The sequence below is a fragment of the Balaenoptera musculus genome, chromosome 2 (assembly GCF_009873245.2).
Source record: "Balaenoptera musculus isolate JJ_BM4_2016_0621 chromosome 2, mBalMus1.pri.v3, whole genome shotgun sequence".
Taxonomy (NCBI): Eukaryota; Metazoa; Chordata; class Mammalia; order Artiodactyla; family Balaenopteridae; genus Balaenoptera; species Balaenoptera musculus.
The window spans coordinates 126,471,430-126,496,452 of NC_045786.1; the positions used below are offsets into that span (position 1 = coordinate 126,471,430).

The window sequence follows — 25,023 nt, forward strand, 5'->3', positions numbered from 1 at the left end:
CAGATGGCCAGTAGGCACATGAAAAGATGCACACCATCACTAATTATTAGAGAAATGGAAATCAAAACTACAATGACCACCTCACACCAGTCAGAATGGCCATCATTAAAAAGTCTACACATAACGAATGCTAGAGAGAGTGTGGAGAAAAGAGAACGCTCCTACACTATTGGTGGGAATGTAAGCTGGTGCAGCCACTATGGAAAACTGTGTGGAGGTTCCTCAGAAAACTAAAAATAGAATTACTATATGATCCAGCAATCCCACTCCTGGGCATATACCCAGACAAAACTATAATTCAAAAAGGTACATGCACCCTTATGTTCATAGCAGCACTATTCACAACAGCCAAAACATGAAAACAACCAAAATGTCTATTGACAGATGAATGGATAAAGAAGATGTGGTACATATACACAATGGAATACTACTCAGCCATAAAAAAGGGGGAGGGAAGGACTGGGAGTTTGGGATTAGCAGATGTAAACTATTATATATAGGATGGATAAACCACAAGGTCCTACTGTATAACACAGGGAACTATATTTAATATCCTGTGATAAACCATAATGGAAAAGAATATTAAAAAAAAGAATGTATGTGTATAACTAAGTCACTTTGCTGTACAGCAGAGATCGGCGCAGCATTGTAAGTCAACTAAACTTCAATTAAAAAATAATAATAAAATAAAAAAAAAAACAAAAAAAATAGGTTTCTATCATCTAAGAACCATCAAAATAAAACCTACCAAATTACTAGTAGGGGATGATTTTTAACAGCACAAGCTGACATGAGAAATGGCAGGAAAATATGTATCACTGGACAAGCCCCTGCTGGGATACACAGCTGGAAAAATGCAAACACATACCTTCAAAAAATCCTTGGTAAGAAAGCAACAAGGTATGTATCTTGCTACAGAAAAGTTTATTTCTTATATTTGCTCACTTACTTCTTGATTCATTTGAAACTAGTGAGCAATTAATTAGTTCAAAGGAGCAAGAGGCTCCAATATACTGTTTCCAACATCTCATGAGTCTATGCAACTGGGTGCCTTATCGGATCCACTCTTCCCGGCTGCCCTCTTACCCTGATTCTCACCTCTAACTAGTAAGAGATTGAGGGTGGAAGCCAGACTGCCTGGCTCTGAATCCTGGCTTACTTACTGGGTTAAGCTTGGATAAATTTCTTAACCTCTTTTGCCTCAGTTTCTCCATCTATAAAATGGGAATAAAGTAGTACATATTTCACAGAGCTGGGCAAAATGCTTAGAATTGTGCCTGGCACCTAATAAGCACTATAAAATTTGATATTATTTTTCTTGGACACATGTTTGTGTAGTATATATTAAGTTTATATTTGCAGGTTTTTTTCATTACCATGTTCAAACTTAAAGCATTAATTTGAGTGACCCTGGGGAGTACCAGTTATTTATATAAATTTGTAAGAAAAGTGCCAAGTCTCCAGCAGATATGCAAAGAATACAAACAGACAATTCACATAAGAGGCAACACAATTAAACAGATATGGGGAAAGGTTCATTTCAACAGCAATCAAAGAAGTATAAATTAAAACCAAGGAATCTTTTTGTTCCCATTAAATTAGCAAAGTATTTAAGAATATAACTCCTATTACCAACAAGGTTATGAGTTAAAATAGGCCTGTTTTTGTTACTGGTAACAATGTAAATGGATATTACCCTTTTAGTAAAGAAAATGGCTTTATGTATCAAAAGTCATGAAAATGTTCATGCTGTTTGATCCAGTTTCATATGATTTCTGATGGCAATAAAATCAAAGAAAGAAAAAAAGTATATATGTAAATATGTACATTTAGCACTTTTTGTAAAAGTACTGAAAACAATTTAAATATTCAACAATGGGGCATAAAGTATAATGATACATCATAATGTAGTCGATAAAAGTGTAATTATAAAACAATGTAGGAGCATGAAAAACATGAAATGTTAAATGAAAGACCGCAACAAAAATGTCATCAACACTATGATTACCATTGGAAAAAAACATTCATACAATTACACAAAGACTGGAAGGAAACGGAGACAATAAATATATATATATATATACTTGGTTGAGGGAATATGGGAAACCATTTTATTTCCTTTACTGTTATAAATGTTGTTTATACCATATAAATAGGTACAATTTCACTATTTCTTTTGCCAGCCTGCCCCTGAATTCTCACTAAATGAATTCCCTGTGACCTGGGGGTGGGGAGAAAGGGAAACTTCTGTCCCCTTGGTATGTACCACTCTGCTAGTCAGCCATGTCCTCCTGTACTGTGACCTGTGATGGAGAGACCACGCTTGGTGGGAGGTCCAGGCACTTTCGGGAGGGTGAAAGCTGCTCTGTGCCAATGCCTCCTAAACTTAGCAGAGTGTGGGAAGATCAAGGACAGTCGTCTGAGACCTGCCTTGGGGGCTGTGACCACAGCCATCCAAAGAGGCATTCTTCAGACAGCCTAACCCAATGGCATCAGGTACAGCAGCTTAAGTGATTTCACACGAACTCTTAGGGCAAGTAGTGGCAAGGTAAGGGATAACTTATTTTAACATCTCCAAGGGTAACGAGTTCCCAAGCATTTCTCCATGGCCCTGTGTAAGAAGCCTAGATCCAGCTAAGACCAGCCCTGCTAGAAGGAGAAGCAAGCTTATGCTAAGGGCTACATTTTTCATTCCAAGACCACTTTAACTGGAGATTGAGTTTGCCACCCAGATGTTTTGCTATGCTTCTTCCCCCGTCTCCCTCAAGGGCCTATTCCTTTAAGAAGAGGTAAGCACATGGGTGGCTGAATGTTTGTTATTAAATTGCTTTTTCGGTGGGGTGGGAGGTGGGTGGGAGCAGATTCAATTCACTCACAGCTCTTTTATTTTCATTCTCACTGCCTGCGGCCAGTAGTTCCAATTAAAAAGCAGGGGGAGAGGGAAGGGAAGGCAGGTTAGAAGGTTGGGGGGGATTTGATCATTCGGCTACTGGAACACCACCAATAAAAGGAGGCATCACTCTGGAACAAGGTCTTTTAATTGCTGACGGTTTACCCAGCACAGTGAAAGCCTGGCAGGTGGCCTCTAGACACAGATCAGCCATGAGTACTGGAAGGGAGGTAATCACGAACATCTCTGGAAAAGTGGGAGAGGAAGGGGGTGGCAATTGCTGGGATGTGTTCTCCGTACTATTCATAAAAAAGGATTTTCAACTTCTTCCTTTGAAATCTTATGTAGCCTCTCACTGGAGAAAGAATGGATATTAATACATTTTAAAAAATCATTCAGCAATTCCTGACTCCGGAGGCAAAATGGTAGCCGGGGGAGACTGCCGGGGTTAAGTCTGGCCCTGCCACTTTGTGTGACCCCTCGATACCTTACTTCATCTGCAAAGTGGGAGTGACCCACCTGATAGGGACACGGAGGCATATGCCTGGCTCTTAGGAAACGTTAGCTCTTGTTATTGTTTCAGCCAGAACAATGAAGTGGCTGAGGGTTTAGACTCCAGAGCCGGACTCTTCACTTACTGGCTGTGCAAGCTTGGGCAAGTTACTTAATCCCTGTGTGCCTCAGTTTCCTCAGGGGTAAGTGAATAATACCTACCTACGAGGGTGTGCTAGTATTTGGAAAGCACTTGAAACAGTGCCTGCTGCAAATTAAGTGCTGTCTGTTAAGCAAATAAATTCTATAATTACTATTCCTACTACCTGGGTGTTCAACACTAGGACAAGGGCAGAGGAAAGAAACAGCAGACAGACCAGTGTCAGCTTTAAGAACAAACCCAGAAGAAACTCTAGAAACTCCAGCTTTGAGTGTGTTAGTTGTGATGAAGCAATCAACTTTTTTTTTTTTTTTTTTTTTAAGCAATCAACTTTTGATTCAGTGTAGGAGCAGGGCCTCCCCCGGGGCCCTCCGCGCTGTGGACAGTGTCCCCTGGGTGGCCACATCTGGCAGGGCCCACCATGCCATGTGAGCTGGCCAACAGGCCCCGTGAGAGCGGACAGAGGGGAGACGGTCAGAGGTTGCCCGGTCCTAAAATGGCTGCTGCAGAAAGAAGTGCCCTGCACCGCCAGGTAGGCAGACAAAGGGAGTCCCCCCCGCCCCCCGCCGTGGGCTGTGCGTCTCAGTCACGCTGGCCACTGTGGTCAGCTCTCGGGCTGCCCTACAGCTGGACGAAGGTTCCCTGCACCTGTGGGCTGCACTGCTTTCAGGAATGCTTTCTTTGGAGGGACACCTGCTTCGCTGGACGGCGGAACAGATGGCCCGAGCCTCTTGGATCCCGGGGCTTCCAGCCCCGAGGCCGGGCCAGCATCTGCAGCCTGCGGGTCTGGTGCAGCCCCTGCCCACAAGGGCCCAGCCGCAGACCCACCAGCCATCTGCTCCGGCGCAGACCTCTGTGCCCCTCAGAATGTTCGGCTAATTAAAGCGATTACGGGGGGGGGGGGCACACACGGGGCTATTCTTTCCCAGCAGAGGTTGCTGAACTGATCTCAGCAGCCTTAAGCAGATTTTTTTTTTTTTTTTTTGGAAAAGGGAAAGTCTTGCAAGCCCAAAGAGAAGAGAAAAGAAATTTATTAAAGCAAAAAAGCTCCCCCAGCACACTGAGCCGTAGTGTCTATTTTACAAGAGCAGCACACTTAAGTAAGCACAGGAAGTCTCTGCAGAAAAACAGGATCAGTTTGGGAGATACTTATGATGGAAACCTTAGTTAGGACTTCTGAAAACACAGCATCTATCGCATATTTAACTAACAATCCTAAATACTGATAAAGCCCGTGCTCTGGGCAGGTACTGGAAGCTAAGTGCACCCAGCAAGGCTGGCTACTGTTCCTGCAGGGACACGCTTCTTAGGACTTCATCTCCACCTCTCCCGCATCTGAAGGAAGGCAAAGGGGCGATGAAAGGGGGCCTGACAGCCCCGCTCCCAATCTCTCTATTCTGAACCCAGGGCTCCGTTGCAGGGCTGTCATGACTAGAATGCAAATCAGTTCCTTTATCTTTAAAAGCAGTTAAAAGCTACAAGTAAGTGTTGAGGATAACAAGAATTAATGTATGATTTTTAAATGCACACACATTTAGGTGAGTCCTGCTACAGTGCCAAACAGCCTTCAGTACTGCCAGTGTGAAGAAATGCTGAATTTAAAGGAATCCGAGCCTTAAGCCTCTTCTACCAAGGTTGGGGACTGGTTTTGTTTCACTGGATTTTAAAGTCCTTAAAGGAAAGGGATTCTTTCATACATCTGCTTGTGGTATCCTGCTTATCAGAGTTGCTCTCAACAGATAGTGAATACCGCTCTCCTATTTGAAAAATACTTAATGGTATAGTTGGAAAATGTTACTATTATCATTAAAATTAACTTGTTAATTTTTGATGTGTTGTCTATTTTATTTTCTAGTTAGAAAATAAATATTAGAAATTGTTGACCTGCAAGGAGGTGAGAATGAGGGCTAGACTCCAAGGGAATTTCCTCTGGGATCAAGTCAGGAGGACTTACCAGAACAGCAAAGCCTGAAAGTCTGAAAGCTGAATCTGTGTTAGAATGAAAACATCTCATTAGCTTTGAAGGGGCTTCTTTATATCACTTTCAAGTGATTTATAGTTGCATCTTGAATGAGTGTTTCATCTCTGAGAATAGCCGAAGATGATCTAATAATACTCAAGAAATATAAAGGGAAACACTGGAATTCCATTAATAAAAAACCTATCCTGATGATGTCATATTATTTGATGGAAACGAATGGCATCAGTAATGAAACTGCTTACTTTGTCAAAGACTAGAACAAAAAATGTAACGGGCGAGTAATTGGAAAATAGGTGCATTTCAACTACAAAAGCTCTTAGAAAAACTTCTCTCAGTCATTAAGAAGTTTGCTCCAGAATTAAATATTTACTCTATACAATGTAAATGAATAATTTATGAAGTTCAACCGCAAAGTTATGCATATATGAAAATGAACATAAGGGGGACACAAGTCAGTTTCACACTTCTGGAAGAAGATTGATTTTATGGAGGGTAGTAAAATCAGTTTGGGGGTTCTTCGTGTTTCTGTTTTTGTTTTTAAATAACGACCACTCATCCTCCTACCCTCACAGTCCGACACAAGGGCTTGATCTGCTTGTCCATTCTCCGCTGAATGAAGCAATTGGCTTTAACTTTTCTCTCAGGTCCTCACTTAAACTGCACGGTTTTGGCTTACACTACTATTGTCTACAGTTGAAGAAATCATTGTTTAAATAAAGCCTCTGGCTCTTGATAAGAATCTTACTAGGCCCAATTTATTCCCTGTGGAGGAAAACAGTTAACAAGGTGTCCCCTGTTTTGAACAAGGGCAGAAAGCAAAGTGGCCCTGCCCCAATTGTATTCATTGTCAACCTTTCCTACCACATCTGAGTAATGCAGAATAAAACCAAGAATTAGTTTTGTTTTTCTCTCCAACTTCCAGCTACCCTTAGAAGAAACCCTTATAAAATTCAAGGTCAGTTCAGTAGCCACTGCATATATGCATATATGGGGGGCGGGAATATATACTCTTCAGAATCTAAAAACTCAAGAATGTGCCCTTTGTTAGTCTGGATTAATTCAGAATAGAATGTCCAACTGAATTGCCTTGAGTGAAAATGATCCCACAAACAGAAAAATCACCACTTTCCTTTCAATACCACCCCAGATGAGAGGTCAGACTCCCAAGGGATCCATTTGCCAGGTAAACACACTAAACTGGAAGGTGAATGCACATTTCAGCTGGACAGTGGAACCCACCTGTCACTTATGAACTAGCACATTTTGCTTCAGGGTTTCTAAATGAAATTCTGAAACACACATTTTACTGCTGAAAACTTAGCAAGATTACAGTGGTCTTTCCCTGTGCAAAGGCTTTATGGCCTTGTAAAGTAAACTTGGTTGGGGAGACACACTTAATAGTTAGGTTAGATATTTTCTGTTTCATCAGGAAAGAATCAAATTGCCTGAATAAAGCTGGGGGGAGGGGAGGGTGGAGATGATTAAAATGTTTACAATTTATGTTAGGGCTTTAACACGTGGACTGAAACAAAAGTCGAACACAACCTCATAACAAGGTTAATACTTATATATTCTATTCAGGGGATAAGGCCAAAGTGTGAAGCACTTGTGATCCCGCAGTCACAACATGGGTTCTCACCCAAGGCATCACAATGGTGCACCATGAATGGTCATGGGGGGAGTTCCAAATTGCTGTAACTAAAGAAGCCTGGATCTTCACATGGAACTTACGTTAAAAAATTTAGGTGCTTGAAAGCAATCTCTACAATAGCATCACTCTTACTTGCCTGCATTTCTGTTTTCTTGGATGAGAGGGAAAAGGTGGAGTTATAAGTAGACTACAGAGAATCATGACTACTGAGAATTACCTTTAAATTTGTTGTACATGGGCTTCCCTGGTGGCACAGTGGCTAAGAATCTGCCTGCCAATGCAGGGACACAGGTTCGAGCCCTGGTCTGGGAAGATCCCACATGCTGCGAAGCAACTAAGCCCGTGTGCCACAACTACTGAGCCTGCGCTCTAGAGCTCGCAAGCCACAACTACTGAGCCCGCGTGCCACAACTACTGAAGCCCGCGAGCCTAGAGCCCACGCACCACAATGAAGAGTAGCCCCTGCTCGCCGCAACTAGACAAAGCCCGTGCACAGCAACAAAGGCCCAACACAGCCCAAAATAAAAAATAAATAAATAAATAAATAAATAAATAAAAATTTGTTGTACATGTGGGAGAAGGCCTTCCAAACAAGGATGCATAAAGAACACTGTGAACCACTAGTCCAGGAGCCTAGGAATGAAATGTCCACTCTTAGCAATTCCCCAACTCTTGAACAACCCCAGAGGGAAGCAGGGAAGGGATTACTCTTTTATCCCTTCAGATGACTGTCTGCTCACATATCCCTACAGGATGAGTTCCTAGAAGGAAGCGAGCCACCCTGAGGACAGCTTTTATAGGTGGCTTGTGACACCATTCCATTGCATTGCACCCCTCCCAAGTCCTCAGATAAATGAGATAATTACTTGATTCATCTTAGGGCTGAAATTAGTCTCCTGTTGGGTAGCAACAGCCAGACTTCTCCTCCATAGAACTTCTGACAACAGATTCAGGTCCTTTGGTCTTCAGGAAAAATGAGGCCTGTCTGAGGACAGGAGAAACTGCAATCTAAGGGCAAGCTAGGAACCCCTGAGCCAGGACCCAGGAGTCGAAAGAAACCCACAATCAAACCTAGAAGGCTCGTCTCCAGCTCCCCATCTCACTACTCCTCATGAAATATTCATGTCAAGGGAGACCCAGCCCCCTCCCACCTTCAATACTGCCCAGCCGCACTGAGATGAGGTACGAGTCCCTGATAACAAACACACCCAAGGAAGACATTTTTAACACTCACGGGCAGGAGACAAATGGGGCTGAAGCAACCAAAAGGGAGAAAAAAAGCCAGAAGTACAATAAAGAACTCCTGACAGGTTCTGAACCCCTTGTAAGTTAAGAATAAATCAATCCCACAGTTCATTGAGAATCTTGCTCTCCTCATCTTCCCCACCTGAGGGCCACTCTAGAATAGGGAAGATGACCTGGCACTCTGCTGAGCCCTAGACAGCTTCTGTAGAAGGGAGGAGGGTTTCTAGAGCAAGGCCATGCTGCCCAGAGCGTGAACTGTGTTGGCCAACTGAGTGGCCCTCAACTGCTGAGGCTACTGCAAAAACTGGCCAGGAAACAGGAGCGCTATCTTGACACAACAGGATGCAACAAGACCGACGCTGAAGAAACTATGCCACAGCCCATGAGGGCAGCGCATGTGACCCATGGCCATGGTTACTGCATGAAGCTGAGGCTGGCCCTTCTTACTGCCCAGAGGGACATCAAAAACATCACACATGATTCTATTAACTTTGTAAAGTGATGAATCAACTTGAAAACTAACAGGCTCCATTCAGCTCGCAAAACACTTCATTTTTAGGCAAGAAAGTAGCTGGATGAACTTTGGTTTGAGTCCACTTTCAGCAATTAAAAAAAAAGGGAGGGGCTTCCCTGGTGGCACAGTGGTTAAGAATCCGCCTGGCAATGCAAGGGACACGGGTTCAAGCCCTGGTCCGGGAAGATCCCACATGCCGCGGAACAACTAAGCCCGTGCGCCACAACTACTGAGCCCGCCTGCCACACCTACTGAAGCCCACGCGCCTAGAGCCCGTGCTCCAGAACAAGAGAAGCCACTGCAATGAGAAGCCCGCGCACCGCAGTGAAGAGTAGCCCCCCCTCACCACAACTAGAGAGAGCCCACAGCAATGAAGACCCAATGCAGCCAAAAATAAATAAATTAAATACAATAAAAAAAAAAAAAAAAAAAGGGAGGAGGTAAAAACGTGTTATCTGATTCTACTATAGGCTTTCTGGTTGGGGTATAACAGACTCTCAAAGTCAAGTCAGTAGAGTCCTTGAGGAGAGCATACACAGAGATAAATGACTCTCTACAGCACTCTATTTGCTCTCTATTGATGGTGGGTCGTTACACTAAAGCTTCTATGTATACCGTCAAAAGGTCACACCTAAGAGGTTTCTGGAGGAGTTAGGGAAGCTGAAGTTCATTGGGGGTGAAATGATTCTCCCAACATACCCTTTCACTAAGACAAAAGCAGCAAGATTTTGCCCAGACTCAGGCCTCAACCCTTCATTTTATTTACTCATAAAACCAAAGCCTCACTTTTTAAACAGTAAATCTCCCTGGAAATCAGTAAATAAGATTAAATAAGGATATAAGAAATATCCTGCCAGCAACAAACTCAGCTCTGCCCAAGAACATTTCTGAGTATCCCCAGGTGGTAACTAGAAACTATCTTCTCAAAAAAACAAGCAACCATTTAATTTGTTAGCACCAAGTAACAGTGCCTCAGGTATTGAAAACAGTTGGAGAAAGGAGATACTAGACTTAAAGGTGTTTTCTATATAAGAAAAGCTTCCCCCGTAAAGTGTTGAGACCTATTTTAACCATTTTTTCATAGAGAAATGTCTCAGATACATTCCACACTATTTAGGGTTATGAAACAGATTTAATGTTATAAAATGATACCCTTCCTGATAGCAAGATATTATGAACACTGCAATAACTGAAGTACGCAAATTACTTGCCTCCCTGAAATAGTACATATAACACTTTTGTGCATGTGAGTCTATGTGTTTTACTGGGGAAAGGGCCCTATCTAAATTCTCAAAGGGACCCAAGAGAGGGTCTAAAACCGACTGAACCAAGATGGGAAGTAGCCTCTGCCCCAGACCCACTGGTCCCCAGTGCTGTGATGTTCTAGGCGATGTTTTCCTTCTTGCTTCTCATGGTCTTTCTGTTTTCAGCTGTCACTTCTCACCCGCACTACTCACACCATTTTTGTGGTTTCTATCTCCCTCATCTCCTCTAGCTGCTTTTCTTCCTCTCTTCTCGCTCACATTTCTACCAGTGCTCCTTCACTTCTATTGTGAGCATAGGTATCACTTGATTTTAAAAAAAGGTGATCTGATCAGCAGACCAGTCACGTGTCTTCTAAATTGCAGTACTTGCGGTTGTTTTCATTTTTGCTCAATACCTGAGCTCTTTCCAGTTACCTTTGAGTTTGTGGGGTTTGTGGGTACCTTTGGGTTTGTGAAGATGCCAGATGTCTGACTGCTGGGGACATTATTGGAGCAAGCTTCTTGTAGATTTCAGCAAGCTGAACATGGACTTGAGACAGCAACAAACACTCATCCTCCCCCATCAACCTACGATCTACAGACTACTTTAAGAAACTTGAGGCACTTTGTCTCTTTCCCAGCTTATATGAGCATCTGAAATATCTGCATCCCCAGTCTGAGCTGGGATTTACAAGAAATATTTAGAGCTTGCTCAGCATGGCACTTTCAATCATGTTCTATAAATGGTATGCTGGTAAATGAGCTGCAAAGAAAGAAACAAGAAAATGTCACTGCTTCTCCTTTATTGGTAGATTATAGCACCGTGTCAAATGGAAAGAAGGGAGATGAGGGAGGCAGGGTAATCTCTGACTGCTGGGACATGCCAGGTGGGACATGCCAGGTGGGACAGAACCACTAAGAACCCTGGTAACTGCTGAGCCCTGGGACAAGGATGAAGTTGCAAAGCTGCTTTACCCCACCACAAAAGATAAGATGCTGGCTCCTGAAATGCCTAAACACACGGCTTTCATTTCTTACCTGTCACGGCGGCTGTCTTATAGTTTGGGGGGAAGGAGTTGGTTAGCTTTTTTACATAACTAAAAATAACAGTGCTGTGGAGGAGAGAGATATTCCCAAGAAGAGCTACAAGGGGCAGACCTCAGATAGTATAAAAATAACTGAATTCAAAAATGTATAAACATAAAGCATGCACAGAAAGGTCAGCTCTCCAAAAGTTGAAACAGATGAAACATATAAACAATAGAAAAAGTAGTCACATATATCCAAAAGGCAAGTAATAAGATTAGCAAGTAGTTGAAAAAATGGCTGAGAAAAGCCATAAACCCCTCAGTTCTCCTGTCTCTGCACCACGGTGATGTGGCTATCCACGGGTATCCACACCTGTGATCCAGAAGGATACGCCTGTCCAATTTCTTACCTCACTGCGGTCGCTGGCTGGGATGTGTGAAGGCCTTGCTTCTTCATCGAGTGGCTCAATTACTGTCACCTCCGCAAATTCCTCCACGGATCCTTGAAACTCAGGTAAGGACCTTCGTCCGTAACGCTTCCCACCTCTAACATATTTGGGCTGAGCTTCGAGAGTGCAGTCTGGGCAAGGAGACAAGAGTTGAGGCCACATTACATGACAATCTCAGCCCCTATCTGACACACAGCCTTCGGACACAGCCTCTTATACCAGCCCCAAAATAAACCACCACCGTTTGCCAGTTGCAGTGGACGTGGGCGTATATGAGCCAGTAGGTCAGATGCAGAGCACAGCTTCTAATTCCGAATGATTTATAGCACCCCGAGTATATCTCAGCATACGGTGGGAGAGATGAGGAGCCAGCAGTGAGGGATTTGTATAAAAGTAGGGAATTAAGATCAGGGCAAAGCAAGCGGTCATATTTGTTCTTCTGTTTATTAAGCTCTGTTTTGCAGACAGAGGGAACAGGAGAGGGAGGGATCATACTACCAGAGACACATTGGAAAATGGTGATAAAAAGAACACCTTATCAGTACTGTAAAGTTAGCATTCACACCAATTAGTCTGGAACACACCCCTCTAGTACCTTAATGAGTCCTTTGTTAACCATCCCACTTTCTGATCCATCAGACAAGCAGGAAGACAGAACAAAGAAACTGACACAGTGGATCCTAATCAATTAATGAGAGCTCACTGCTCATATGAAACTTGTCATCAAGATCTCATTATAAAATTAAAAGCTGTGGAATAGAATAGCAAATGCAAAACTGCATTAAGAAAATAATATATTATGTTCTTTTCTCTTCATGAGCTTCGTGTTGTACAAAATAAAAGGAATGTGCATAAGGGGAAGGTCATCTCTTGACCCTGAAGGACTTCAGCATTCAGCAGAACATGTCTCAGGTTCAGCCTTCACCACCACCACCACCACCATCATCACCACCAACACCACCACCACCACCATCACCACCACCACCACCAGCATCACCACCATCACCACCACCATCACCATCATCACCACCACCACCACCACCATCACCACCACCATCACCACCATCACCACCACCACCACCACCACCACCATCACCACCATCACCACCACCAACACCATCATCACCACCACCACCACCATCACCACCACCACCATCACCACCACCATCATCACCACCACCATCACCACCACCACCACCATCACCATCATCACCACCACCACCACCACCACCATCACCACCACCACCACCACCACCATCACCACCATAACCACCACCACCACCACCAGCACCACCATCACCAGCACCACCACCACCACCACCACCACCATCACCACCACCACCACCACCAGCACCACCACCATCACCACCACCACCACCACCATCATCACCACCACTGCCACCATCACCACCACCAACATCACCACCACCATCACCACCATCACCACCATCACCACCACCACCATCACCACCATCACCAACACCACCACCACCACATACTAACCTTTCTCTACAATGGTAGCTTTAGAGCAATAAAATACTTCACTCATTAGAAATGTCAGCTTAGAGACACACTTTTTTTTAGCACCTTGAACAGAATTAGGAGAACAAAATATTCCATTAAAATATAAGACTGGCAATGCTTTGATTTCAGTTCTTATCACCCACATGGACATACTATCTCTCTGGAGAACATAATATGTGTTCTGTTTGGACATGACAGTCTTAACAAGGTATGTCTGAACTCAGACATGTAGATTTTTAGATGAGGGCTGTACACAGATCATCAAAACAAGGGTAATTGATTAGATAAGAACTAAAAGAACAAAACCCTTCCTTTATCACCACTGAAACCATGTTAGGGGGTAGCTATTACGTTGTAGTCTCCCTGGGAGGACTGGTGATCCTGCGTGACTAACTCTGTCCTCCCCTCTCCCATGCCCTTCCTCTGGGATAAGCTTAGGTTTCACAATTGTGGTCAGAAACATCCTGAAAATGCTCAGCAAAGCTCAGAGTGAAGTATTTATGCTTGCTCTATAATTTCTAGCAATATTTATATCCAGCTTTTTCAAAGTCCCAGCCAAGTCATTTTATTAGGTCAAGCGATTCTCTTACAGGAAGTGTTCAAGCATACAAAAGTTATATTGAAAGTCGCATGCATATTTGAAGGTACCTTTTATCAGAAGACAGTGTGTCAGCTTGTGAGCATTCAGGAGCGGCCCAGACACCCGAGCTACTTGTTGGCAGCTGACACCCACAGATGCTAGTCAGATAAAAGGCAATGTAGAACCATCCTTAATTTATTACATATTCTTAAATTTTAGTGGCAGACAACAAGATACACCATTAGTGATGATGGGGGTTTGGAAAAGATTAAAGGGAAAATGTATAACGTCAGAAAATGGAACGTGGGATTTTCCCAGTATGAGAACATAAGTCATGGTCTGGGGAAGGAAGTGGCAAAGGAACTCTGAATGCATGCTGCACTTTTTCAGAGGAAAAAAAAGCAGTGGGGCAAAGCCACAGTCTTAAAACAAACAAACAAACAAAAAAACACAACCCACTGTGATTTAATCCAAAATCCACCTGTGGATGAAATAGTTCCCTAGTTATTTACTACTAAATATTTCATGCTGTGTAGGGAGCAGTGGTAGATTTGAAATAGCTCTTTTTCTAAGCAATGAAAGATAACAGACTGTGAAACATTAGGGGTCCTGTGGAGTTTTGGTTTATTTATACACTTACTTATTTTTGCACTGCCAGGGACTTTAAATTAATTCTTAAAACTCGAAGTTAATATCTTTCACAGAATGTACATACATCACAAAGTCAATTTCTAGAGAAATCTATTAAAATGTAGAATCTTTTTGAATAAAGATATTAGCACAAAGGAAAAAATGGGGCATTAAAGTTTCCTCATAAGAAATTTCACAAAACTTCCATACAATAAAGAATTACACTAATCACACCGATTACAAATAGCTATATTTTAGACTTGAACACACTCATACAGCCTTCTTTTATTTAGAGCATCAGCCTCATTGTATTTACAAGATAAGAAGGGGAAGAAAGACATTAAAAGTAAGGAGATCCAGAGAGAACATTCACGGTCAACAGCCATTGTTGTGCTAAGCCTTTGAAAACTCCAGCGTTCTCCTTATGAATCTCAAGCAGGGCTTTACAAGTGCACAGCAGCAGTTCACCAAACAGGAGGGCTTAGTGGGGATTTCAAGACACTCTTGCTCCCCCAGATTAAAGAATGCCTTACCCCTCCTTTACCATGCCCAACAAAGACTTGCCAAACCACAGCCCTGGGGCAAAGTTTCTTTACTTTATGAGCACATCCAGATGTAATGTATGTATTTCAGGGGTTTATCCTGGAACAATTTTATCTATGCCAGATAATATAGGGTTATTTAATTTATTAAGAAATGAAATTATTTACATACAGCTTCCTTTAACATAAGTGTAAGTAACTGCACCAATCATGAGCTCCAAGGAGGGACATGAAATGCCAGTGGAAAAAAAAAAAACAAAATAAAAAGGACTGCTTGTACTTTCAGTATTTTATTTCCTTGAATGTATATTTATGATTCTACCTGGATTGTCAAGCTTCTGAGCCATTTCCCCTTCTTTCCTGTTTTCCATTTTCCCTATTTGGCATCACTACATAAAAATACAAATGAGCTTTGAAGGAAAGCAGACAAGCCCAGCCTGCCCAGAGGAGTCTTAGACTCCTGGAGCCCCTGGAGAGCTCACAATGAGATGCACCAAGAAGAGAAACTCCAGAGGTGTGATAATGTTCACTTTCCAGAATCAGGATGAACCACAGTGCACATGCATGACTTGTGACCAGAAGGTCTTGCACTTATAATAAAAGAAAAATTGAAATTCAATGTTAATGAGAATGACCACTCGGAACAGGCCAGCTGCAGGCAGGGAAAACAACCAGCCACCCACCTGTGCCTCCGCCTCTCCCTCCCTTCCCCCCTCTAACTGAGCAGGGCAGTTCACGCTCTGTACTCTCTCCCAGAACTGCCCCAGCCACCTGTGTGACGTGGATGGCCACTTGGAACACTCAGTTCTTCCAATGACCAAAGGCAAAGCAATGAGGACCCAAGAGGAAGCTGAAATCGTTACCCAAAAACCTAAACACTATTTATTCCATCAATGCTTTTCTTGAAAAACACAAGGCTTAGGGACATGGGATGAGGTGCCATCCTCAGCACATACATGGGAAGTTAAAGGAGAGTTTCAGAAATGCACTCCAGTATTAGGTGGATTCATTTAACTTATATTTATCAGACACCTGCCATGGGCAAAGCATTCTGTTGTACTTGTTGAGGGATAAGATGGATATTTTATCACTTTTTGGGAGCACGGAGTCTTACCCACTGGACTACCAGAGAAATCCGTTTTATCACTTTTTGATTCAAACTTCCCTGTCTGAACTGAGGATACCTCCAGGATGAAGAAGAAAGCCCTGCCTTTATGGTGCTGATCTTCTTGTTTTGGAATTGCTCATGTAGACCCCCTTGCTTTCTACTTCCCTTCCTGCCCCATTTCGTTAACCTGGGAAATCATTCCCAGAGACCCCACCCCCTTCCAAAGGACCTGGGCACAGGGGGATCATCCGAGGCCCTCTATACTACATTTCTGCTGAACTCACGGGATTCCTGAAACCCCTCTGAAAATAAGGAGTCAAAAATGAAGCAGGTGTAAACCTCAGGACAAGCCCCCCACGAAGCTTCCCTGGAAGAGGCAGTCACGCAGCAAATGAGCACCACCAGCCCCACTGCACCTCCCACCTCCTCGCCTACTCTGAACGCACCGTTGCACAGGGCTTACACAGAGTGCAAACCCACACCTGATACTAAATAAGAGAAAAGGGAAGAAACGAATCAAAGGGGAGACCAACAGAGAAGGAGACAGAAAGAGAGATTGAGACCAATAGCAACAAGGGAAGGGGGTGAGGGTCAAAAGACAGGCAGAGAGCTGGAGGCCTATGTGGGGATGGGGGGAGGGGAAGCAGGAGAAACTGATGGATTGGGGACCAACAGGCAGGAGGAGAATGGAGTGAGGGGCCAAGAAGGAGAGGAGAGGAGGGTGGAGGTGAGTTGGAGAAGTGGAAAGAAGAAGGGATGGGGAGGGAGATGTCCTAAGGAAACGAGGGGAGAAGAGAAGCCAAGAGAGAATGAACAACATAAAAAAAGACACCCGGAAAGCCTTCGGACACTGTCGGCCATTCCTTCTGCCTCCCAGTGTGCCCCGCCTCTGCAGGGACCGTCGGCAGGCAGGCTCCTCACCCCGACACTTTGTGTGCACACAGCCCTTGCCAAGGCAGCTGCTTCCCAGCCACTAGCACCCCACTCCCCAATCACGCCTCTCTTCCAGAATCTTCACACGAGATGCAGATGTCAACTGGAGCTTTCAGGTCCTCCCCGGATGCAATGAAAGAATTTTAGGAGCAGTCTTCACATCAATTCTTACCAGTCTGAGTGACGTTTCCTGCAGGAACACAGGGGCTTCTGGGCACAAAGGTAATAAGGTGGCTCTGATTAGCCTTGCCTGGAAGGGAGGCGTCGAGGGGAAGGTTAGCACCCCGCCAGGGTGCTGAGGATGGTGGATGGGTGGGGTCTGGCAAGCCCCAGGGCTGACTGGTCTGATCAGATGGTCTATCTAAGCCCTAGAGCAGGTGAAGGTCTGTCAATAAGAAAAACTCTTCGAGTTGATAATGATGATGTGATTGTCCCCCAACCTTCTTCCCAGGAGAAGCCTGCCTGCATCTTGAGCCATTTGGGTGATAAAGGCAGAGATTCACTTATCACCTAACTGAATCCTCCCCATCGTTCAAGGCTCAACTCAAAACTCATCTCTTTCAAGTAACTGCTTGGCACAAGTTTCATGGAACGTTTTTTTCTATGAATTTAGTGCAACCCACACAGTTGATAGCTCCCGATTTAATAACGATCATGGTCATATTTTTCTAAAAGCATTTTGCATGTTAGAATCACCTACCCAGCTGGACTGAATGCTTTCCAGGGCAGCAGTGCTTCATGGAAAGAGCCTGTGGGCTCTGAATTCAAACAGACCTGGACCCTCTGTCCTTATGAAGGTGAGGAGTACCTAACATCCTGAGGCTTGGTCTCCTCATCTGGAGGAAGGGAAAACAACAGGAGTTCCATGGGGCAAGGTCACTATTCTGTCAGGTAGCTCCTGCCCTGGATAGTGTCCTCCCACCCAGACTCCTGGGGGTCAGCGGTGGCTCAAAGCCAGCAGAGCAGAGTCAGGGAGAGGCTCACAGCCCCCAGTCCTGCAGTAGATTCCCTGACCTCATTTGTCGCCATGGGTAAGATTACTGGCGAACACACAGTGACGACATCCAGTCTGTCATCTCAGAAACTGAAGCTGCCTCCATCTCATTCATGCCCTAATTTTCTCTTCCTTGTCATCTCCTTTCCCTTCATCAATGGGCTGACACGAGAGGAGACACCAATTCTCTAAGACTCCCTGTAGAAAACTACCATTTTCATGTCCCCAGTTTGGAAACCTTCTCATACACTGGAATTGAAATAAACTTACATCAGCACAACTCCCAAGCAAACTGTTTCATTATCAAAATTCTCACCAGCCCTATTTATTTAATTTTAAATAACAGGAGTATCTTTTTTGCACATACACATATTTTTAAAAGAGTGCCTTTTTACTCCTTGTAAGATCATAACAATAAGTATTCTTCTATAGGACAGCTGAATAGTTGCTTAGTCTTTGATTACACAGATACATCATAATTTGCCTAACCAAAATACACTGTCAAATATTTATTCTTGAGATATATAGTTTTTTTATTGTTTTTTTTTTTTTACTATTTTAAATGACTATCCTTACACACACATCTTCATGCACATCCATAATTATTTCCATAGCATAAAATCTGAGAGTGGCATTGATTGGCCAAAGGCATTTTTATGGTACTTATTGTTTTACATAAGTCTAGGAAGGTTTTATCATTTTACATGACCACCAGTGGGCGTGAGTGTTTCCAATTCCCTCTGACCTTAGGAAATGGGTCCTCACACCCTCTTTTGATAGTGGTGGTGGTTAGTGGTAGTGATTTTACCTTACTTTTAATTTTTGAAGAAATTTTCTGGTGCTCACTGTTAGCGTCTCATACATACCAAAGGAACCGAGGACTAAGCCCTTACTCAACCAGAGAGAGGACATGAGAACATGCCTGTTGGGCCATCTGTGTATATCTCCTAAAAACAGGGTCCTCAGCCAGAGTTCAGTTCAACTCTGAATACAGCTGCAAACACAAATCTTCAATCACTGCAAACCAGGATCTAGCCCACTGTCTGGCCATGAGACCTGCCTTGCTGAGTGAATGAAGAGATATTTGCTTATTTTATTTATAGCTTCCCCAAATATAAGGAAAATAACTAGAAATAGGGCAGTTTCTGGAACTAGTAATGTTTATTACCAAAAAAAAAAAAAAAAAAAAAAAAAAAAAAAAGAAAAAGAGAAAGAAAAAAACAATCATCTGCCGTGCCTTTTTTTCTAATGATTTGGTTTTTCCAAACCTGAGTTTTCCCTCACCAAATAAACAAAGGAAAGGTATTTTACATTAACCGCACGAGGAAAAGAAAGAGCTTCCTGCATTATGCTAACATCTACTACAGAACACAAATCTACTGTAAGATGCATCAAACAAGGACAAAATCTCTGGAGAACAGATCCAGACAGCATGTTGGTGCCATGTAGCTTAGAGCCTGTGCCAGCATTTCCATTATAAAAATCCTATCATCCAAAGCCATAGCAAACTGAATAAGTAACTAATAATTAAGGTGTCCTTCTCTTATTCTAGGAAAATAATTTCAAAATTAAATTGTACACATAGACATGAGGGAGCTATGCCATCGGTGATGTTAATCAGTTTGGAATTCACAAAGGACTCTCTACATCCCCAACCCATTCTTCTGACCTTATCTGAATTTCAGTACTTTTCATTGTGTATTATTGTTGTTACTATTGTTGTTTTAGGGAAAAAACTCTCTCCTAAGAGTCTTAGAATCATACACATCAGCGTTAAAAAGATGCTGAAAATCATCTAGTTCGTACCCTCTAATTTTAAAAATAAAGACACTGTACCGCAGAGATGTTATAAATGGCACAACCCAAGACTATGTAAATAATGACTTAATTCCATCTCCTCTGACATCCTATTATAGCTTTGTTTTTGTATTATTTATATATAACTGTCTTTTATTAGAAGAATATGAAAGCATGAACTATACTGGGCATTTGTCCTTAGGAAGCAGACCCTTATAGTGTCAATTTATGTTGGGTGAAATTTTATAGAAACACAAAGCTAGCTTTCTCATAAATGTAGATGTCATTTAGATATTAGGAGACAATACAACTGAATCTTGGAGCTGAATGGATTTTAAGTATTTTCCAGTTCAACTACTTTCACATATGCGGCAACTGAAGACCACAGAGGTTGTGACGTATAAGGCCACCTAATTAGAGGAGCAGGGCCAGTATTTTGTAACTCCTGGTTCAAGGGTCTTTCTATCTAATCAAGCTGGATTTTCTATATTATAGTCAGGTGCAACATCTGATATTTTTAACTTATAAAAATCTTGGATGTTATAAAATATCAATTCATGACCCACTCAACGTCTAAGGCTGTGCATGATGGCCCTCCTATTTTTGCGGTCACCTTCCATAGTTTAAGGGTAACCTTTTCTCTCAAAGTCCAGGAGGTCCACTGATTTGAAAAGGCAAGACAAAAATACAACAGCCCTGGCCCCTTACAGTAGAAGATGAATTAAGTACTGAACAGCCAAATAATGCTGAGGACACAGGCATCCCTGTCACTAATGATCAGGTGAAACTTGCTCTTATTTGCTCCTTCCTTCTGCCTCTGGCCGCTTGTCAGAATCTTTCTGGCCAGGCGGCACTGACTGAGGACTGTTGCCCCCAGCTCATCCATCTGAGGGTAAACATCCTTAAGCCAAGGCCTCCTGGAGTCCCATCCCTTGGTGATACAGCGTCAGCATCCTTCCCTGCTACAATCTGTGAGACTTCAATTAAGCCACATCCCTCTTTGAGCCTCAATTTGCTCATGGATAAAATGGCAGCATTTGCTCCAGCCCTACAATCATATGGTCTATGATTTAAGGGATAGTTATTTTCATAAAGGGGAAGGAGGGGGCGAACTCAAGTGGCCTCTTGATACACAGCACTTGAGTCCTTATCCTTCTTTCTCTGTCTCTCGCCAGCCAAGCCAGGCAGCCTATGGGGGTGGAGTCACATATTCGAGTGGGTGGGAGAACATCTGAGTGGAAAGCAATGCATGATCCCCAAAAACAACTGGAAGGGCCAGGGAGCGATGGGCAAAAGACAGAAAAAGCAGAGATTCTCAGGAACAAAGAAGGAATGACTCCCAGCCTCATATGAGATAAAACACTCTTAAGGCACAGGCTCAATCCTAGATTTTATGCTGCCAGGACAAACGGTAGGAAGTCGCATACATGCTGGATGAAATGCTATAAGTACTTTGCTGCTTCATTACACTGATTTGGGGCAGCTCTGTAACAAAGGTTTGCTGCAGCCCACCCAAAGGATGGAGCACACGGTGAACTATAAAAATCCCTCTGCGTGTCCCCCTGGAAGATTTGTCCAAATGATGGCCTCAGCCTGGACAGCATTGAGGCATATACATCACTCTGAAACTACCGCCTGGAGCTGAATTCATAAACCTTACTTCCGAGCTGTTACCAAGCTCAGCCAGCCATTGTCTACCTCCCCATTATTCAGAGCCCTCTATGGGGCACCCTTCACATTTGTGGTCACATCAATCTGTACATTTATTATGACACTTTTCTGGCAGGGGACAGGAGAGGTTTTGAAGAAAGAGCAGCAAAAGGACCACGTGGTCTAGTGGCAGCACTGCCCATCCCAAACCCATATGATGGGAAAACAGAAGAACACGGAACTTAAGCTTATGTTACCTATGCTCATATGAAATAAAACAGATGTGGTAATGTCACCATAGCTCTAGTCAGGGTCCCTAGATCTTGCACTACTGTTATCAAGATGACAACCTTGGGGCTTCCCTGGTGGCGCAGTGGTTAAGAATCTGCCTGCCAATGCAGGGGACATATGGGTTCGAGCCCTGGTCCGGGAAGATCCCACATGCCACGGAGCAACTAAGCCCATGCGCCCCAACTACTGAGCCTGTGCTCTAGAGCCCGTGAGCCACAACTACTGAACCCGTGTGCCACAACTACTGAAGCCCGTGTGCCTAGAGTCCCGTGCTCCACAACAAGAGAAGCCACCGCAATGAGAAGCCTGTGCACCGCAGCAAAGAGTAGCCCCTGCTCGCTGCAACTAGAGAAAGCCCACGCACAGCAACGAAGACCCAACACAGCCAAAAATAAATAAATTAAAAAAAAAAAAGATGACAACCTTGATTTTAAATTTTTATTTATTTATTTATTTTTGGCAGCGGGATCTTAGTTCCCTGACCAGGGATTGAACCTGGGCCCCAGCAGTGAAAGCGCCAAGTCCTAATCACTGGACTGCCAGGGAATTCCCAAGATGACAACTTTAAAAAAGCAAAACTGCCAATAAAATGTGAGACCCCATAAGAACAAAAGTCCATGTTCCAGCAGTGGTCACCTACAGAAATTCTACTTTTTGTCTGGAAAATCTCTAGAATGCAATAACCTCCCTCCTAGGCTCACTGGGGGCTTGCAGAGAGCTCTGGAAAGCCTCCGAGTTGGCAATAACCTTAGCAAAAAGGGGGAGACTCAATCTGGAATCCAAAACACCGCTAAATGCAGAGTTCATACATATGACACAAATCTGGAGCATTTCAGAAGGTACAATGAAGAACTAGATCACCAGTGAGGATAAGACATGAGTTCCCACCTGTGCTTCTTCTAAATAGGTCACACTGAATGACTCCTTATAGGGACAAAATGTCAATGATTTCTCCTCAGTCTCAAAACTGGACTATATTTTTAGTGTTCTCTTTTTTAGTGAGCAACTCTATGGGTTAAAACACTGGTAAAATCTGTAGCCACCACCACAATCAAGATATAAAACAGTTTCATCACCCCCAAAATTCCCTTGTGCCCCTTTATAGTCAACCTCTAATCCTAGCCCCTAATAACCACTGATTTTTTTTATAAAACCAGACTGTATTATAATATAAATTTCAACACTGTTTTAGACTTCCCCTTAAATATTTACCATATTTCATTGATTCTAAGACATAACCTCCCCCCACACACCCCTAGATTAGAATATTCTGAAATTATTATGTGTCTTACAATCAATGGCATTTTACCATTATAATTGAGAATAATTTTTCTTTTTAGAGGTATATAAAATAATGATGTGTCATAATCTATGGTGCCTTTAAAAAAATCAGTGAAGTATAATATTAAGTTTTTTCATTTCATAACATCCATTGGATACTTCCTATGTGCTAATCATCCTATTAGGCACTAAAAATACAACAATGAACAAACGTGGACCATAAGGAACTATCACTCGAGAGGAGATAGAAAAACAATTACAATATAATGTGATAAGGTCTGTAACAGAGGGCTATCCACTCAGTGGGACTGAATAAAATTATCTCTTCATTGGCCAACCTTCTTCTTTCAGACAAAACTCCCCCCCCAGTTCATACTGTTCCTCGTTCACAGGAAATGAGGAGGGAGGAAGTACCATTCAGCCCCACTCTGCTCATTCCTAGAATGAGTTTTGGCCACACCATCTGATACATCTCCTAGGAACAATCCAGTGATTTCTTCCACAATTCGCTGCTGTGGTAGAGAAGGCTCATCTTAGTGTGCAACAGCTGCAAGGCTTTTATGACCATGTCAAAAGACCAAAAATAACCACTCAATCTGTGGGAAGCGGATGCCCCAAAGCTTTCACAGACATGCTTCAAGGTCCCCAAATTCTTCCCTGGACAAATTTTAAAGCAGAAGGAAGAGAGGAAAAGTTAGTGTCCTTACCTGGTTCTTGAAAGTGTTCTTCATTTGATAGAGTTCTAGACAAGATAAGTATTAATGCTTCTTTAAATTGGTCAAAATGCACCTAAAAATAAACAATTCAAAAGAAATTCAAAATAGTTTCCACAGCCTTAAGGAAGCAAACCCATCTACAAGGTTCCAGAACCATTTGTTAGCATCTGACAGCCTTGAAGTGAGTCATATAACCTGTTTTTGTTCCCTTTTTTCTTCATTTCTTTAAAGCACTAAAGGGAAAATGGGCTGATCATTTTACACGCCAGTGTCACCAACACTAATATCAATATTTAGTCAACCCTGAGGGGGAAAACTACACAGCAAAACCCTCTTTATAAACTCAGAAAAAGATAGGTTTTGAATTCTTAGCTCCTTTAATTTTTCTAAACAAGACCAGAAGAGAAAGATGTTAGGTTAGGTACTAGAAAAAACTTTCCAAGTAAATGATCCTCTGTAACAATGTCCCAAAGATGCTTTGATCTCTTAAGATATTCTAGAAGAGAGTAAACTACCTTTCGAAGATGACTTGAAATACAGTCTTGCCTGAGGCAGGAATATGTTATATATTTATCTCCCAAGGCCCCTGTAATTCTATAAACAAATAGAAATCAATAGCAAACACAAAGAATAAAAGAACCTTGGGAAGCATTCTGCCAAATTCTTAAACATACAATTACCTTGACTGAAGTAGGAAAGAACCTGAGTTTCACTTAAGTGAATACTCAGAATTGGGATATTACTTTGGTTAAAGGGATAAAATAGTTTTCTTTATGGTCAAGTACATTCTTCTATAACTTAAATTTACATGATCTCACCATGCGACAGAAGGGAGAGATGGTATTTCTTCTCATCATAATTATAGTTTAATAACGTGGTGCCTATTTATACAGAACCCTGTATGTAACTACAAAGTTGATAAATTTATAACTTGTGCTGCTATGGGTCTCTTTAGACATCATTACAAAACGTTGCCTGGGAGATTAAATATAGTGACAGATTAAAAACCACTTCTGAATTAAATGTGGAAAAGCAGCAAACCTTGTTAGTTATCTAAACAACGAAGGAAACCAATCATATGTCTTATTCATGCAAATCAGTGCAAAGGAGAGGAATCCACTGAGATTCATATGTCATAAAATAGCATATGCTTGCAATTTACCACTCTCTCCCAAAGAATATGTGATTTCTCTACCACATTCATTTTGATTACTTGAAACTGCTCTCTAAAATCGTATTCCTTTCGATCACACAGACTAAACATCAGCATATTTATGGAGCCAGAGCGGAAGTCTGTTCAGGAAGGGAGGGCATCTGCTAAAG

General features: G+C 42.7%; 1 protein-coding gene across 4 annotated transcripts in view; it reads right to left on the bottom strand.

Annotated features, from left to right (window-relative positions):
- The window catches only part of NIN (ninein), a 105,760-nt gene that overhangs the window by 62,245 nt on the left and 18,492 nt on the right, over positions 1-25,023 (bottom strand). For 3 of the 4 annotated variants that reach the window (XM_036842353.1, XM_036842355.1, XM_036842356.1), the window contains exons 4-5: positions 23,692-23,773; positions 11,616-11,785 (exon numbers count right to left, since the gene is read on the bottom strand). In XM_036842353.1, the coding sequence (XP_036698248.1) occupies positions 11,616-11,785; positions 23,692-23,773 (252 nt within the window). Of the gene's footprint in view, positions 1-11,615; positions 11,786-13,157; positions 13,242-13,826; positions 13,917-23,691; positions 23,774-25,023 lie in introns of all 4 variants that reach the window. The other variant, XM_036842352.1, reaches the window with a different exon arrangement.